Source organism: Rhipicephalus microplus, chromosome X (assembly GCF_043290135.1).
Source record: "Rhipicephalus microplus isolate Deutch F79 chromosome X, USDA_Rmic, whole genome shotgun sequence".
Taxonomy (NCBI): domain Eukaryota; kingdom Metazoa; phylum Arthropoda; class Arachnida; order Ixodida; family Ixodidae; genus Rhipicephalus; species Rhipicephalus microplus.
Window position 1 is genome coordinate 177,479,394 of NC_134710.1, and position 18,592 is coordinate 177,497,985.

The 18,592-nt window shown below is 41.9% G+C and overlaps 1 protein-coding gene across 2 annotated transcripts in view; it reads left to right on the forward strand.

The window, feature by feature from the left end:
* Positions 1-18,592, forward strand: part of LOC119177222 (short transient receptor potential channel 4-associated protein) — a 238,014-nt gene that overhangs the window by 18,220 nt on the left and 201,202 nt on the right. For both annotated transcript variants that reach the window (XM_075878275.1, XM_037428640.2), the window contains exons 3-7: positions 5,535-5,657; positions 9,542-9,602; positions 9,702-9,769; positions 9,870-10,023; positions 17,688-17,798. In XM_075878275.1, the coding sequence (XP_075734390.1) occupies positions 5,535-5,657; positions 9,542-9,602; positions 9,702-9,769; positions 9,870-10,023; positions 17,688-17,798 (517 nt within the window). The remainder of the gene's footprint in view (positions 1-5,534; positions 5,658-9,541; positions 9,603-9,701; positions 9,770-9,869; positions 10,024-17,687; positions 17,799-18,592) is intronic.

The following is an 18,592-nucleotide window of genomic DNA, read 5'->3' on the forward strand; positions in this document are numbered from 1 at the left end:
GGCCACCACTCAACATCAGATTGTGACCGTATTCGGAAAAGACTGCGTCTCTGACAAGTCCTTCTGCAAATGGAGTGTCCGTTTTCCAGCTGCCCGTAAGAGCTTGGTGGATGACCCGTGGCCAACCAAACTTGGTCATCACATGCGATCTCATTAACAAGGTGGACGAATTAGTCAAAAGCAATCAGTGTGTCACATTGTGAATGTTAGTTGGAAAAAAAGTTTTGAAAAAAAAAAAAAGAAAGGAAAAGAACCCAGCAAAAACCATGCCGAAATGGTAGCGCTTCAAACCTTGCGACGAACTCAAGGACATTGTGAAGGAGTGGGAATTCTGGAAACAAATGATCGTTCGGCTCGTTCATTGATGGGATTGTAGTGCACAGGTGTATGCTGTGTACTTTGAATAAAGTCTTCATTTATACCCACACTGTTATTTCATTCTTTTTCACTTGAACACCCCTTGTATCATTTGAGTCAGGTGCATGCATGCTGATCAGTAATGTTTGAATTACCCGTGAGTGTCAATTTCAAGGTTGAAATAGCAAATCAGTTGAGATATATGCACTGTAGTGCTGTACTTCATTATGCTTTTGAAGAAATCATGCTTACTGCAATTACCTTGTTCATTGTTTAAGGGGAGGTGTTGCTCAAAATATGCGAATTTTATCCAACGTTAAATTTGTTTTGGTTCTTGCTTTCACGTGTTTAGTTTTTCTACTTTTAAGACGAAAAAAAATCAAAGTTGTAATGAAGCTCAAAGTAGGTTGAAATCGTTCTTAAAGAGTACAAGGTGGCTTGACTATTAAACAAGAATGAGTTGATTGTCTGGGGTCTCCCGGAAATTGTCACTTACTGCATGCTATTGCATTTCGCATGAGGAGTTCTGTTCACCAAAGCCAATTCGTCAAAGTAACCATGATTCCCAAGCTTTATCTTTGCCACACAGATGAGCTTTCGTTTCCGCATTTAAAATGAGTTTTTGCTAAGCTGAAATTGCGGGCTTCTTAAAGGGGAACTCCTGTGAATTTTCATTCATACTGAGATAATGCTGTTTTCTAATAGTATTGACAGTCCAGCAAAAGCTAGGGTGGTTGATTTTGCCCAGGCACTCGACAATAATTTTAATTAGGCAAAAAACGAGTCAAAACAGAAATCAAAGCAGGGAGCACCTCTGTCGTCCATGGTGGGTATCCGATGACGTCGCAAGAATACGTCGCCGATGACGCAAAGAGATTCTCTACACCCCGCCACGGCTGGCCAAGGTGTAAACATAGCTCACGTGCCTCGATCTTCTGATGTGCAAAAATTGGCGATGTCATCCGACGCAGAATCAAGCTTTGCCGCTCGTCTGAACTTTCCAGTGACAAGTTCAGGGATGATTGCAGCTACCATCTGAGCGCGGGAGCATTGATTTTGACCCTCCGGCGCCTGGAGCATCTGACATGCGAATTTCTCATTGCTCAATATTGTAAGATCCAACGTCAACGACTACTAACACGCTGTATGGAGCTGAGAAAACTTAACTGTGCTCGCGTTGTTGCCACCTCGTAGGAGAAAGCGTGCGCTGCATCCGTCTGCTGGGAAAGGCAGGGTTTTTGAAGAAAGAGTAGGCCCTGACGTCATATACACAGGGTGGCCCACGTTTAGAAGTGTGATTCCAGAATCAGCTACCAATTTTAAAATTTGTTTTCTAAAAAAACAAAGTGACTTATGGTTGTATAATTTGGCACATATCGCCACGGTACCAACGTCAACACATGTTGAAATTTTTATTGAAATCTGTGAATATAAAAAAAACGCCGGAGTTGCTCTTTAAGGTTAGACGACGTGTTCTTGGTACTTCTGATGACCACATTGGGATGAAATTTTGCCACATATTTCTTAACATAAGCAGGGAAATTATTCCCTTTAAAATCTCATGTCACCTATATAATTATTATGAACCTAAAGTGAGCAATTAGTATGGGCCAAGCATTTTAGGACTTCTCACATTACAATTGTTCTAGCTCATTAAAATGTCTTATGCCCACTTTCTTGTCAGTCTTATTAGTTACAGTGGAATCTCGATGATACGAATTCGTTGGGAGCACACCACATATTTGTACCATCTCGAATTCGTATAAACCAAAAGAAGTTAAAGCTGAACTTGAAGATGAATAAGAACATTATTGGGGTAAACTAGTTATTGCTGAAAATCCCATCATGTTTCTTGAACTTTTCTGTTTTTGCTGTCTCAAGAAAGGTGCCTGCAGGGGATAAAACTGTGCAACTGTTTCCTTACTCATGTTGCTGTTGCTTAAGGCGTGTCCACTGGTTGTGCCATTTTCACTCTCTTCGAGGCCAAGTGTGAAGAGGCAAAACTCACTTCTCTGCCTACGCAGCTGAAAAACTGCACCGCGAAGTCCGCACTAAAAAATCGGCCTCTCACAGCCAAGCTGCGTTGCACTGCGCGTGTGCAGCGGCCAATCGTGGGTTCGTATAATGTGCAATGACTGGGGAAACCCTTCGTGTAACACCGAATCGTGGCACATTCTATACAATATAGTCTGTCTGAAACAACCTTAAAATTTGTATCATCATGACATTCGGATCAACCGTAATGATATCATCGAGATTCTATTGTATTTGCATTCTACAGTTAATGTTGAGCAATATGAGTCGATAATGGCTCACAATCACACGTTTTGTAAAAAAAAAGTGCATCCAAAAAGAGTTCCATTTTCCACATTGTCATGGGAAAAGTTGATGCCAATTAGGGGGGAGGGGTCATTACGCTGGAGAAAAAAAGTGAAGGAAGTTATAACAGCAAAAACTTTGCATGACGACATTAAAAACTTCCTGTCTGACCACTGCACTGCCTTTCCAATTCAGTGGCAGGACTCAAGAGCTTCTTTTCAAGAACTTCAATCTCCACAATGGAAACTGCTGTTGTTTTGGCCCGTGAAATTTGCGACCAACCTGTTTGTGCTCGAAGCTGTACACAAGCTATCCGCACCGCATGTGCCAAGATGCCTACCGTACGCAAACGGAAAGTTAATGCGCTATTACAGGCAATGAGAACGAATTGATGCTGAAAGTGTTGTCTAGCCGCTCGGTTCCCATGTTCTAGCGCATCCTTGACCAACTTTTAAGTTTAAAACCGGCCGTGTTACTAGCGTACCGGCCGATTTTCAACAAAAACGCAGCGTCGCATAGGGGTGCATGCACGTTGCGGGTGCTAGCGAGTGCATCTCGTGCTGTCACAGTGGGCGTGGTTGCGGTTTGTTTTTTGCTTTGTTTTTGCACTGGTGTGCTTGCGTAGCGCTGTAAGCAGAAGGTTTCTTCTGTGTTTGATAGATGGCGCTCTGCTGCGAAAGGCGTGACTTTTGTATTTCGATCGTCGTTAACACTCGTGCTGCTCTCAACTGTTTAGCATGGTTGTTAATCTAAATTTATTGCATTTTTATTTTGTGATATAATGGCGTGATTTAACATTGTTTTGATTGTCAACTGCACTGGCAATCACACCAAAATAAAATGCAGATACATAAAAACATCTTTTTTTTTTTCTAGAACCAAGGAGTTGGGGGATGGGTTCATTATGCGAGTGGGTTCACTTTACATGTAAATATGGTATAAAACTGATTACATATTTGAAGTCAGCATAATAACCTATGTAACTTGAAGTACTAATCTATGGGCACGTTAGTGGTTCATTATACTGACAACAGTGCAGCAAGAGACCAAAGATAGGAAGAAACACCGACGAGTTGAACATACAACTGAAGTTTATTTTCAAAACAAAGCAGAATATAAAGAAAAATTACTTGTGAACAAAAGATTGCAAACGAATATTTGCAAAAAATTGAAATGAGGAATTGGCCTACGTAACTTTCGGCGGTCATGCGGGCGGGACAAATCTACGGGATACTCGGCACAGTTATAGTCAAGTCTCCAATTTGCTACTTCAATTATTGGCACGTTACAATGGGAACCAAATCGCCCTACCACTCAGCCCCTTTAAACACGGGTTTGCACTCGGGAGTGTCACACGTGCTGCAATGAAAGGCTATGTCATCATCATCATCATCGTCATCATCAGCCTGACTACATCCACTGCAGGACAAAGGCCTCTCCCATATTCCACCAGTTAACCCGGTCCTGTGCTTGCTGCTGCCAATTTATACCCACAAACCTCTTAATCTCATCTGCCCACCTAACCTTCTGTCTCCCCCTTACCCGCTTTCCTTCTCTGGGAATCTAGTTAGTTACCCTTAACGACCAGCGGTTATCCTGTCTACGCGCTACATGCCCAGCCCGTGTCCATTTCTTCTTCTTGATTTCAGCTATGATATCTTTAACCCCCGTTTGAAAGGCTAAGTACCCGCAGTTTATTTGGCTACCTATTACTGTGTTCACGCGCGATAATTGAGGCAGCAGGAATTGGGGGAAGACGAGCAAGTGTTGGCGTGGAGATGGGACAAGCAACTGTTGATGCCTCGAGTGGCAAAAAATGCGAAGATGCATATGATATAGATCATGTGACCTTTTACTGGTGTACACAGTAAATGGCATCAATATTAGGTTTGAAACACAGTGCACATTTTTATTATTATATTTTTTCTAACTTAAAATGTGCAGATTTACTTTTATTTGTATGAGCACAACAGTGGTGCCACCTTTGCTTGATGTATGACAGATACTCATGAGCGGCAGCATGAAAAGTATTTGCTCAGATTTGGGTGCACGTTAAAGAACCCCAGGTGGTCGAAATTTCCGGAGCCCTCCACTACGGCGTCTCTCATAATCATATGGTGGTTTTGGGACGTTAAACCCCACATATCAATCAAGCATGAAAAGTATTTGTTGAGGGACTAGTGGCACGGGCCGACCAGTTGTAGAAGCATCACAAGCACCTGGCTTTTTGAGGCATCAAAGGTATTTCATGCGAGAACAAGCATTCACACTTTTTATACGCTCAAACCTCATGATAACAAAGCTGCATCTTACACGAAAATAAGTTTGTTATATCCAAAAATTTGTTATAAAAGTATTTTCTTAACCCTATATTTATTGCTAAACTATTTTTCATATACTTTGTTATAACCGATATTTTGTTATATCCAGTCTTGTTATATCGAGGTTTGAGTGTATTAAAAGACTGATGGCAACAAACCAGAGTTGCACTCGCTCCTGTGAAAGTAGAACTCTAAGTGTAATGAGTTTCATTGAGGGCTATCGATGCCAGTGTCGCTTTTCAGCATTGCTGGATAACACTTTTAGGGGCTTCTCAGATCTAACCATTTTAATAACAAGTATGCACATGCTTTTTAATCAACCACTGCAGGTTTAAATACTACTAAAGAGGAGCTTTTTTTCGTCGTGCCATAAAAAGTGGGTAGAAAAAATCAGTTGCAAGTGCCTTTAATGAAAACAAACAAAACATTGATTCAAATTTCTTAAGTCTCTTAATCTCCTTACAAAGATTTGCTTCATAATTTATTGCTTCATGATGCGAAAGGTGGATGCATAATCTGAACTCTTCTCTCGCACAGGCTCTTCAGCAAAAACTCCAGTACCACGCTCATTTGAGCACATCCATGGATATTGTCGATGGCTCATATTCAAGTCGTCCTGCAGCCATTACGAGGCTGTTGGTGGAGCTTAATGGGATTGAGGTAAAAGGCTTAATTCAGTTTTTAAATAGCTGCAGACAACTTTAAAAAAAGAAGGTGTTTCTTTCTTATCTCGGCAAAAAAACACAATAAAGCCCTTGAAAACACATGCAAGCTCTTCTATTTCTCTCTCTATTCCCTTCCCCAGTTTGGCTCTTTTTTTCTTCAGGGTCATAGATTGTAATCTGACAATGGATTTTAGTGAGCAAGGGTAGCTTGCCTATTACTGGTTTTAACTTTAAAAGGCTATTGCACAGACTTATTTTTTTTTGTTCTCAGAAGTCTTGTATAAAATGCCAATATAGTAAAACTTGTTAAATTAGGCAGTACATTGGTTTATTCAAATGCCTTGATATGGTTTTCTGCTACATAAAAAGGTAAAATTATGGCTGTGACAGTGATATCAGTTCTAACTGTGCAGAAAAGCTAGGACACATCCTGCTTATGTGGGTCATTATAGTTTGTTTTATGCCTGCCATTGTAGAGGGCACATCAATGGCCACATGCCTTAAAGACTGTACGGTTGCTAGCCATGATCAAATTCATAGCTGCTTTGGATTTCTCTGCATTATTTGTGGCCATCAGAGCAAACTGTGGTTTTGTAATGATTTGGTGCATGTTGGCTGCATGCCTTCAGCTTTGTATAGTTGCTTACTATAATCACATCGGCAGCCACAGTTTTGTCCAACTCCAATAGCTGCATGTCTTTAGAACCATGTGGTTGCTATCTACGATACACAGTAAACTTCCTTTAAGACAAACTCTGTTAAGACGAGCGACACGGGAGTCTTTGTTTGGTTTCCCATAGACTGAATGAAAAAAAAATGTGCTTATGATGACCCCCGAACTATCACTGATACGAACTATCACAGCAACCAACAATAATGAGATTCTGCGCAACAAACATTATGAAGGCATTCAGGCGAACAAGAAAAAGCATAATGAAAAAAAAATCCTGGCACAAAGACTAAATGTAAATCAAAAGCGAATTGCTATGTGGAGGGACAAAGTGAGATATGTGAAAAAAAAAGGTCAGCGCATAAAGCTGGTATCTCCCTCACTCCTACCTTGTAAGTGGAGAAAGGGTCAGCTTTATCAGCAAAGAAAGCAACGAAAGGCATTTGTCCTTGCGTATTCTAATTGCATTCAGTTCCCCAACAGCAGTATAGTAGGGAACAGAAGAACACAAGAGCATACCTGCCAAGTCTCCCGGATTGTCCAGGGGACTCCCGGATTTGGACCGTTTCTTTCGTTTCTACGATTGTCGTGAAAGTTTCCTGGAAATCGAAATTTCTGTTCATGATATGGCCTCCATTGACAAAAATGCAGGTCAATCTGCTCCAGGCTTATTGTGAACCCACTGCATTTTATTACAAATGAATTTAGGAAGCATTTGTCTAAACGTACAGTAGAAAATAAGTGATGCGAAACCGCGGCAAATACGAATTCGTGAAATTTTCCAGCCAAATTTCACTGTGTCCATTGGGTCAAAACTCGAATATTTCAAACACTTTTCCTAATCATGGTGAGTAATATTAACTTTAGTACCGAAACAGTCGAATGAAAGCAGAAAGCAGTGTGCTTGAAGCTTCGGAAGTACGTGTACAACCAGCGCACACACTGTCTTCTACAGTGCATGTCGTTGTCATTGCCACAACCGCTGTGGATAAAACCACACTCATTCTTGACACAATCATGTATGGCGACGATGTAACTTACAGAATTCTGAAAGTGTGCACGCGTCCAACGCTCGACCAGTCAAAGTAATACTGCTTTCCGCAAACTCTGTGGACAAAGCCGCGGCAGATGCGATCATAGATAGCATAAAACGACTAAGTTTTGAAGGCGTAGCCAGTGCACGTGGATTAAAAACTGAACTACCGTTTGCTGCACCTGCCGCACACAAAACCAAGGTTGCAGTGACGCGATAGCAATCTACGAGCTCTGAGGGCACGTGGCTAACGCAGGGGTAGATTAAAGGCAGTAAAGACGTAAAAAAGGCTAGAAGCGTTTTGGTGTTCCTGTCCAAAGAATCTACCAGTGAGCAAAGCTTTTGACCTGCGCTTTTGCGCAGCCAGCTGTGCGGTCTATTTCGTTCACATGTGTCCCAAGAAGACATGGGAGTTGTTTTGACAGAAATAAATTTCGCTAGTTGTTTTGATGATGCAATGTTTCGGGAGTATTTGCATTCGCCCTTTGAGATTCACCTTCTTGGGAAACCCTACCTTCGTGTGTTTGGCCACTCCAAGCCATTATAACACCACAACACCGATGCTTGCGATTTAGACTCCTGCCCTGCTCTTGTTTTTCGCTATGTTTTGTTTCTTTTGGTGCCAAAAAAACACGGGGGAAAGTCATTTATTGCGACACCCCCCCCCCACCCCCCCCATTGCAGAAATCGCTTGTATTCAGAATCCTTAAACATGGCAGGTATGCAAGAGCTTTCTAGAGGTGAAAAATGCAAGAGAAGGGGGAAAAGCCAAATAAAAGTGAAAACGGGAACAAAGATTTGTCTGCACTTTATAATCACTTGAAAGGGAAACCACATATGCAGCACTAGCACTTCCATCAGAGAAGTCGGATGCATTGTCATAGCTGCCACACAATGGTGCCTGAGCACTTCTGGTCACTTTGCATTGTTTTGCATAGGGCCTGTGTATGTCGTGTCTGTTCCCAGTGAAATGCAGCAAATTGTAATGTGCCATTTTCATTATGAAAGTGCATGACAAAGAAAGGTCATTTTTCACACTAAATATAGCTGCTGCATTTTTTTTTGTGTGTGTGTGCCTGAGACTTGTGGTCGTGAGAAGCGTAAACGGAGATCTTCAGCTGCATGTCGTTCAGGAAAAGTTACTGCAGCATGAAAGTAAGATAAATTTCTGAACCTCAAAGAAAAGCTTGCAGACTCTCATAAGCAACTTAACATGAATTGGCTTTGTCAAGGTAGTGGTATGTAATGGAGCCATATCCAAAAGTGATAGAAAAGCCAGTAAAACAGCCTCTTGGAAGAACAGTCAGAAAAATAAATTTTCTATTCTTTAAAAAAAAAATGTTGCTTGTCTCTCTTTTTTATTTATTTCTGATTGTCAAAATAAGGTCGTGCTATAGTTTTATTGTTAAAACGCGGTTGCAGTTTTTATGAGCATATTTATTGTGAACTCGCAAAATCAAGCACTCGTTAGATTAGTCTAATTTAATACTCTACTCGAAAGTATAGTTTTTATCAAGCTGAACCAAATAACTGCTTTCTTTTGTTTCTATTCTTCCTATTATAAGTATACCTCATTCATTTTTTTCGAGCAACATATTTGGGTGTACTTGGCGTGTTAGCATATCGTTTTTGTGGGCACTTCCGATAAGACGAATAAGTGATCATGGTCCTTTCTAGTTCATCCTAAAGAGAGTCTACTGTATTGATAACAGTCACTTTTTTTGTTCCAACTGAGTACAACAAACACTCATTGTTTCAAATGTCACCATTGCTCTCATGTTGAAGGTGTAAAATAATTATACTACAGTAGATGCCTTTTAAATGAAACCTGAAAGGACCAGGAAAATGTGTTTCCTTTAAGAGAAGTTTCGTTTACTGAGAGATAGACAGGAGTATAATATTCAAGTACAAACCAAACACATTAGTGGCACCTGCTCTATTTACGCAGCAATTTCATTTAAGAGAATTTCGTTTAATAGGAGCCTACTGTACGTGGTTTCGTGGTCTGGCAAAGTTGCATGAAAAAAAAAAAAGTGTTTGCTCAGTATCCTTCCATCATTTCACTTCACCTCTCTGATCTTGTTAATAATACAAAGTGAGTGGGCATACTGGGCTGTTTGATGTACTGCGTTGCTTAGCTGAGTAGTTTTTGACTTCTACTGTTTTCATGTTGCAGATCTTGCTGCGTATCATTATGCAGTACAGCCTGCTTCCTAGAGAGAGTGCCATCAAGCATGGTATGGAACTTGAAACCTAATGTGCGATGTAGATAAACAACTTCACTTTCAGTGAACATGTAGTTGACATGACCAACTATATTCATTCTATCTTCGCAGTGAAGGATCCTCGTTACCTCATTATACAGAGCCATTGTGTTGAACTTCTACATAGGCTCTGTGTAGATGTAAGTATGCTCATGATTAAGAACTTCTTATGCTGCAGAGCTGTTCAGAGCTTTTTCACCGAGTCTAAACCCTTGTTTTCATGGTGCTTTACATTTGCAGGATGCAAATACAGCACGGGCATTATCTGAGAAAGAAGCACTTTTTCAAGGCCTCCTCTCCTTGCTGCAGTTCAGTGAAACTTGCTTAGTGGCATGCGACCTCATAGAATGTCTTTTGCTTTCACGGCGAGAAGTTCTGAATCTTACCGCCATATGTAAGTATATCTTTTGTCTGTCCACTATTCTCAATTGACGCACGGCCCAGTATTGGTGTAGCTTTAAAACTTAACGCTTTCAACCGCCACCTATAAAGAGCTGTCTGTAAATGCTAAATTGATACAAATTATTTGAAAGAATTCAGTAGTTTGCAATAAATATAATGTCATAATATATTAATAAATGTGTTTTATAGTCACTAATCCTAATGAGGTTAAAATTAAATTGCTTCATAAGTCATTGATGCTCTGTTATGGTGCAACTAGAATGAAATCTCCAGATAGAAATATTGTGCAAGTGCATTTTTTGGTTATGTCCATTTTTTAGCAGAGAAAAATACTTTCACATAGCTCACAGGAAGCGGCACATCAAACGAATAGTTGAACGTAGTAGAGCCTTCAGCAAAGTGATCGTATGAAGCAGTGCACTGCAAAATGAAGTTAAAAGAAGGCAAATTTATTATAGAGAAGGCTCAATTAATCGAAAGCTCAATTTATATCGCTCTTTCTTAGACCCTAGTTAATACAAATAGCAAAAAGCAAATGGTGCACACATTTGTGTGCAGCTGCAGTTATGTCTGTGTAGAACATGCGAGCAACTGGTTTTTTCTCTGCGGGGCGAAACCTTGAGGCAGTGTCGGGCTTTGACGTGGTCAGCCTGACAACTAGGTCACGCATGCTCCTAATGGACCACTTCAAAGCCAGAAACTGCCTCGAGGTTTCGCTCGCAGAGCAATAACCGGCTGCTTGTGCACTCTGCACAGATTTGGCCGTGGCTGAACATAGCAGGTCAAGGGTTAACCTTAGATACCTTCAAACAGCTGTAGTAGCTTAGCATGTAAGGTGTTCGGCTGCTAAGCTCAAGAGTGCGGGGTTCCATTCCTGGCCATAATGACTGCATTTCCGGAATTCGGCCATTTCACCCGCATCGAAATGCGGCTGCATTTTGATGGGGGTGAAGTGCAAAAAAACACTTGTGCTTACATTTGGGTCCACTTTAAAAGACACCAAATGGTAGAAATTTATCTGGAGTCCCCCGCTACGGGGTGCCTAAAGCTTGTGGTTTGGACACTTAAAACGCGAGTATTTGACTTTCTTCTGTTATCCATCAATTTGTATTGGTCTTACCTTACCTTAGGGCATAAAAAACACAGCATATTTGGTTATTGAAAACATACAGATTGGATGTATTTAATACACAAATGTGCCGGCCAAAAGGGCGTATAAACAAGGTCTGATATTTTTTTACACAGCCCAAACAATCTTGCCAATTCGTACAATAGACCGCAGTGATCACATTCTCCAAATATTACAGTGCTGCGCGCTATTCAGACTCTCTGTTTGGAAAACCATTCCCGTGCTTCTTTCCTTCTGACCGATCTCCCTTATACGCACAGTGACACAAGCTTGCCCGTTGACAACTTGATGTACTACTGAGCTCGTTGATGGGTTATTTGCCCCATAAAATGATGCTGTGGCCCTGCAGTGATATAGTTTCGGCTGTGCAGTCCACTTTCATTTTCTTGTGCTGCCCTGGTGCTGTATTGTAGAGCCCAAGACTTCTGGGGGAAGAAGTATTGCTAGAATGAAAGCCCCTGAGATAAAGAGACGTCTGGCTACTAACGCCAGGAGAAGGTGCTCCTTTCATCGCGCCTTCTTCCCATGCCGCTATGACACGTGCTCAAGTGGGGAAGCCCTGCTCAGCCGTTGGTTGCACGCTGCTGACGTCACGTTGCCAAAGTGGGGGCGAAGTTATGGCGATGGGCCATGCCTTCCCCCTCCTTATGGCGGAGAAGGGGGGGCAAAGCCACGCAAAAATTTTAAACAGGCTGAAACAAATGGTATAACTCCTGTAACTTTCTTATTATAACACATATTCGAAAAATTCTTGCAGCAGCATGTTCACATAGCAAAAGTGCACATATTTCTCTTCATTAGAATTTTTGGACCTCTGGGCTTTTTACTGGCCTTTTAATATAAAATGGCTAAACATGCAAATACAGCTGAAAATGTTAAACAGAAGCAAGTATGCCCATGCCAGCTTTAGGAGAAGCTTACAGTAAGAGCCACAGTCAAGCTCGCTCACATACATGAATACATTTTCATAAAGCGCACTGGCTGCAGTGTCACTAATAAAGGCGTATAAGTTTAGTTGTCCAGTGCAAAAATGCAATAATGCCACCAGGATTGTACTGGGCTTAAAAAAAGGGCTAAGGGAAAAGAAAAAGAAAAGATCAAGCTTTGAGATGAAAACATGGTGCACTCATTTAGCATTGATATGAGATGGAAGATCGCATGGCGATGTTAATTCTGCATGGATAGATGAAGTCAATGCTGCTGGTAATAAAGCTAGCCTCCTGGCAATGTCACTAGCACTATTACCTATATCTCCTCTATGTACCAATGTGAATAATATGTGGTGCAATGCTCTCTACACAGAACCGTACAACATCAAAGGTGTAACCAAAATTTCTAATGGGGCTTTGTAGGTGAAATGGTGTGATATGGGCAGGTGCATGTGCAACCTGGGTAGTGCTATGTATATATGTGACGTATGAAGTGATGGTCGGTAGAAGCTGAGAAGGAAGAAGTGAGAATGGAATAAACATGGCATATTAGCCAGGCCACGTCTCCCGCATCATAGCGTCACACGAGTCGACAGGATGAAGACCTGGCGGCCACTTCATCAACCAGCCACCATCTCCGAACGTCTCAGCAAGACGCAGTGACAGAACGTGGCCCACGAAAGTACATCCCAACACTACACCAAGACCAGCATTATGACAGCACCATCAGACGACCTTCCCATCCCCAAGTACACCGGAGCAGCGGACGATGGACCTGTACAGGACTGGTTCGACCTGTTCGAGCACCACGCAACCGCTGCATCATGGTCGGAACGGGAGATGGTTACGAACTTCTGTGACTACGTCACTGGTGAGGCATTTAAATTTTACCTTATTCACATATTCGAGAGTGATGAGTCATGGTAAAAAATCAAAGTGGAGATGATTACCCGTTTTAATGACTATAACCAAGACTTACTCATTGCCAACCATCTAGAGACAACTGCACACTATCGTCAATTTCCTAAGCAGTCCTCAAGCATTCGAAAGTCCAGCGCGAATCGACAAGTGCCTCAAGACGAAGTGGCACATGCGTTTACTTACAGAAGGCCATGCATACATTGGGAAAAACCCAACCGTCAAGGACGTCTCCCTTGTACACAAAAGTCGGCCCATGCATACATTGGGAAAAACCCAACCGTCAAGGACGTCTCTCTTGTACACGAAAGTCGGCATTTCCGAAGTCATCGCTTCAGCATATGACACGAGACGTTGCTGAACCACCTGATGCCCTGCACTCTTGGTCTCGCATACGTGGTCCACCACCTGGGTTTTCGTCACGCGGTTCTTCAAGCGCTCCTAACGCTCACCATTTACCTTACAAGAACGCCGTATTCATGGCAGATGACCTGGTGCATTGGAAAAATACTCTGCTAAGCCATTCTTCTTCCGTACGGTTTCATGTATCACCGTCCGGTGCACACACCCCCGAGAGTCCAAACAAAACAGAAGGCTCGAACGCATCGAACGTCGCACGCTACCAGGCGTAAGAACTACTCGCAGTGAACAGCGAAAAAGAAGCCCCTGAAGAGCTTCGTGTCATTTCTACGGCACCACAGACTTGCCAAAATCTGTAGTTCAAACCTAGTAATGCCATGTCACCTGCCATGTCGCCTCCGTCGGGACGTGAAACTGCGAATTTTGCCATTATTTTGTTTATTTTGTTTTTAATTTGTTGTTGTAACCGGTGCCAGCTTTCGGGGGGAGGGGGAATCGTGTGACGTATGAAGTGATGGTTGGTAGAAGCTGAGAAGGAATAAGTGAGAATGGAATAAACATGGCGTATGAGCCAGCCCACGTCTCCCGCATCATAGCGTCACATATATATGGCAGCTGCCCATTTTTTTATGCGCGACCATCGGCTGATGAAGCCCCTGTTCCGGGCCTCCTTGTGTCCTTGCGCCTGTTCCGGGTCTCCTTGATTCCTGGAACAGCCTAGCAGAAGACAGCTGCACAGGACTGTTCATTGCAGGCATGCACATATTCTCATTTAGGATGACTGCCAGTTGGGCATGTTGGTATAAGCTCATGATGAAACAAGTGCTTACTAGCAACTGAAAATAAAAATTTTCAGTTCGCTAGCAAGCGCTCGTCCTGTGCCCTTTCTGAGTGTTCATACTTTTTGTTGCTTCTTTTATCATGCACATATTGTCATTGATTTTGCTGCTGCTCTCTGTTAATTGATGCTTACAGACTGGGCAGTCGACGCTCGCTCATTTAGGTTTAAAAAATGGGTGGCTGTACTTTGAAATAACCAGCTGTAGTGGCTCAATGGCTACATTCTGCATCCAATCATGTCATTGTCATTACCAGCTTTGATAGTCATAGTATTCTGGTAGGGCTCAAATGCTGATAATCTCTGTTTACTATGTTCAGCTGCATGTTGAAGGATCCCAGCTGGTCAGAATTATTTCAGAGCCTTTAATTATCTATGTCGATCATTTCCTCAGTGTTGCTTTGTGTCAAATCTAAATGGTCACTGAGTCAGCCAGGTTATTCCTCGAACAGTGCTTACAGGGTGACTCCATGTAAGATCAAACAAGGCATGGCTGGTCGGCCTCTTAAATTACTGTCAAGATTTTATACATATTGTTGCCTCATCAGTGGAAAGAAATGTGCAGTTGGTTTTACCGTAAAAAATTTTTTCGAAGCACAGTAAATCAATAATGACAAAGAGGTGGAGTGCCACGCTTACCTGCTTTGGTGTTTTTTTTTTTCGAATTTGACGATGAATTACACAAAATATAATAATGCTATGTACCTCAAAATTCTTTAGTTAAATATAGACGTACTTGTGCTTAGGTTAAATTATAGTTAGAATCTATGCATAGTGTAGATTTTTAAATAAAAATCCTGAAGTTCAACCTAAAAACATTTTTTTTTGCTTAGTTTGCAGGCCTTTTTTTTTTTTTTTTTCAGAAAAGGCCCATGAAAGAGCGGTTAAAGTTTCGCATAACTTTATCAGCATGCTTATTTATAAAACTGCCAAAGTTTATATTGATAGCACTTTTCAATCAAAAGATATATTTGCGCTAACTTTAAGGAAAGAGCATGCATTCAAAACTTCTGATGACGATTAAAAAAACATTTTTGATATTTTTTTATATTTTCCTCACTTATTCTCCTGCAAATCATCTCTCACTACCAATGAAAACATGTTGCATTGTATGGTTTCACTTACAGTTACGGCCCGTCAAAAAAATGCCTTTGTGCAAGGATAGGCAATGGTAGATTGGACTTCCTGCCCGCTAAGTATGGAATGCAGGCCTATACTTCAGTTTCTTAAACGGCAAGCAGCACTGAAATAGCTGTTGACCACACTGAGCACGCCAATTTCGAAATTGGTTTGGTAACGGGAGCGGCCGTGAGTGCGGGATTAACGAGCAAGAAAACACGCACAGTCCGGCGTGTTCCGGGGCAAAGAGGGCTTGTATTCGTGTTCTCAGACGGATAGGTTGCGATACACATACCAGCCAAGTCTCCCGGATTGGCCGGGAGACTTTGGGATCAGGACTGTTTTTTTTCGTTTGTACGGTTGTCATGAAAATCTCCTTTGAAATCAAAATTTCTGTGCGTGATCTGGCCGCATTGACAAACAAGCAGCTCAGTCTGCTCCAGGCTTTTTGAACCTACCACATTTTATTATAAATTAATTTAATAGGTGTTCATGTAAACGTACAGTAGAATCTCAGTGATGCGAAACCGCTTTCCTAATTGTGGCAGGTGATACAAAATTTGGTACAAAGTTTAGTACGGAAACCGTCAAACGAAGGCCGAAAGCAGTGTACTCGAAGCTTCGGAAGTATGCATCAGATTTAACAAAAAGTGCTTTGTCTTCTACAGTGCGTGTGATTGTCGTTGCCACAGCTGCTGTGGACGAAACGGCGGTCCTTCTTGACAAGTATGTATGGCGACGACGTAACTCACAAAACCCCGAAAGTGTGCGTGCGTCCAACGCTCAACCAGTCAAAGCAACGCTGCTTTCCGCAAACTCTTTGGTCAAAAAACCGCAGCAGATGTGATCGTAAATGGCATAAACTGACTTAGTTTTGCAGCCAAGTGCACGGGGATTAAAAAGGGAACTCAGATCATCTGGACGGAAGCGCTTTCAGTGTCAAAAAAAATATTTGGATTATTGTACGCTAATCACAGTTCCGAAAGGCAATAAAGGCACTGTTGCATGTTCTCAAGCATACCGGACTGATCCTCTGTCTGTGATATCAAACGCATTTGCCACAACCGATAGCAATCTACTAGCTCTGAAAGCACGCGGCTAATTCAAGGCTAGATAAAAGGTAGTTAAATACATAAGAATAAAAAATCCAGACACGTTTGGCGTTCCTGTCAAAAGAATCTAGTAGTGAGCAAAGCTTTGACCAGCACTAGTGTGGCAGTCAGCTGCGCTGTCCCGTCCATTCACGTATGTCCCAGGAAGACATACGCCATTTGTTTTGCCAAAAATAGATTCTGCTAGTTGTGTTGATTTTTTGTGACTCATCTTAGTGGAAAACCCTACCCTCGTGTGTTTGGCCACTCCAAGGCACTATAAGTAGTGTGGCAGTCAGCTGCGCTGTCCCGTCCATTCACGTATGTCCCAGGAAGACATACGCCATTTGTTTTGCCAAAAATAGATTCTGCTAGTTGTGTTGATTTTTTGTGACTCATCTTAGTGGAAAACCCTACCCTCGTGTGTTTGGCCACTCCAAGGCACTATAAGACCACAACGCTGATGTTAGCACTTGCGATTGAGACCCACCCCCTCTTATTTTTGTGATGTTTTTATTTGTTTGTTTGTACTCGGATATTTTATTGGTGCCGAAAGAAATAGGGTCAAATAATAAAAAATAAAAATAACTCGCAGCTGCTAGCCCGCAGGTTGTGGGATCGAATCCCGGCTGCGGCGGCTGCATTTTCTATGGAGGCAAAAATGCTTTATGCTCTTGTGCTCAGATTTGGGCGCGTGTTAAAGAACCCCAGGTGGTCAAAATTTCTGGAGCCCTCTACTACGGCCTCTCTCATAGTTATATGGTGGTTTTGGGATGTTAAACTCCACATATCAATCATTATATATTGACACATGTGCAGTAAACCTTCAGAGAAAATCAATTTTAGTCAAAGGACTACTTTACTATAAATTTCCTCTAGTTTCAGCCCAAATGCGTGCATCTTGAGCAGCATTCCTTAGAGCATAATATAGCTTGCTCCGCTTATAGCAAACTAGGGTGGTGGCTCCAATGACAGAGGCTGTGAAGTGGGGTCAGGTATTTCCTTATAAAGTTTGCAGCCATTGCTAGCATATACGAAAGAGGATGAGGAGGGCAAAAGCCATAGCTGACACGACGGAGGGATCTAAGCTTTGATGGAAGAAACCTGAACCTGGTTCCCTCAATGCCAGCGTTTCCTTTTCGTCCTTGCTGTGGTCATGTTCGGAGCCAAGCGGCCCTGAATGCAGCCATATTTGTTTTTGCTGCTACAATCACTCTGCTTGTGATCCAACAAGTGTTGCTGCTGAATATTTTGTTTCACTTTTTTTTGTAGCCAACATAACCAGTCTGATCGCCAACTTGAGTGACATTCAACTGGCCAATTTCTGCAAAATTCTGGCTATAAGCTTGTCAGACCTGGATGTGTATGAGCACAAAACGTCACGTGAGTTGTTTTTTCATAATGCATATGTGATGTAATACTTGTGTTACATGGGCACTCTTCAGAGGCCATCCAGTCTTTGGCGATTGTAACGCCACAACCCTATCGTCATGATAGAATTGTTACACTGCAACACAGTAATTTTAAAAGGCCGTTAAGTGGTTACAAGTAGCAAAAATTACTTGAATAAATAACTTATATTGTACCTATATACTGCTTTTTTGAAGTATACTGGTTAAATTTTTTTTTACCAATGAGTATGAGCACAGTGGGAACAACAGGGCATGGTCAGTGCGTCTGCTTTCATTGCTCATTGGATCTCAAAGTTTTGATGAAGTTGTGGGGTACTCCATTGGCTCGACAGAGTATTGACTTCGTGGCCTTTGAAAAGTCTCGTGTAGCAGCCCATGCTTAACCACTGAGTCAAAGACTATGGTTGGCATGTGTGACGCAAAGAAAAGTCTTTTGTTAAATCTTGTGAGCAAATCACGGTGATGACCTATTATATCCCCTGACATCAAATCAATGTGCTGTTCACAACTATTTCTGTCACAGTGATGCTGTTCAGTGAAGCAGTAGCTTTTGTAGAAGGAAAATGATTTCTCTTTTCATATGAAATAATAGTGCTTTGAATGCATATCGCAATGCAAAGCTAGGTATTCAGTCGTTGTAGTAGACGGACTGACAGCAAGATCGAAGTACGATGCCACTATGAGAAATAAATTTCTTAGTTTGCTCTGTTTGACTGTTTTTAAGATGTGTAAATTTAGCCCAGCTGTGGTGGTCTAGTGGTTAAG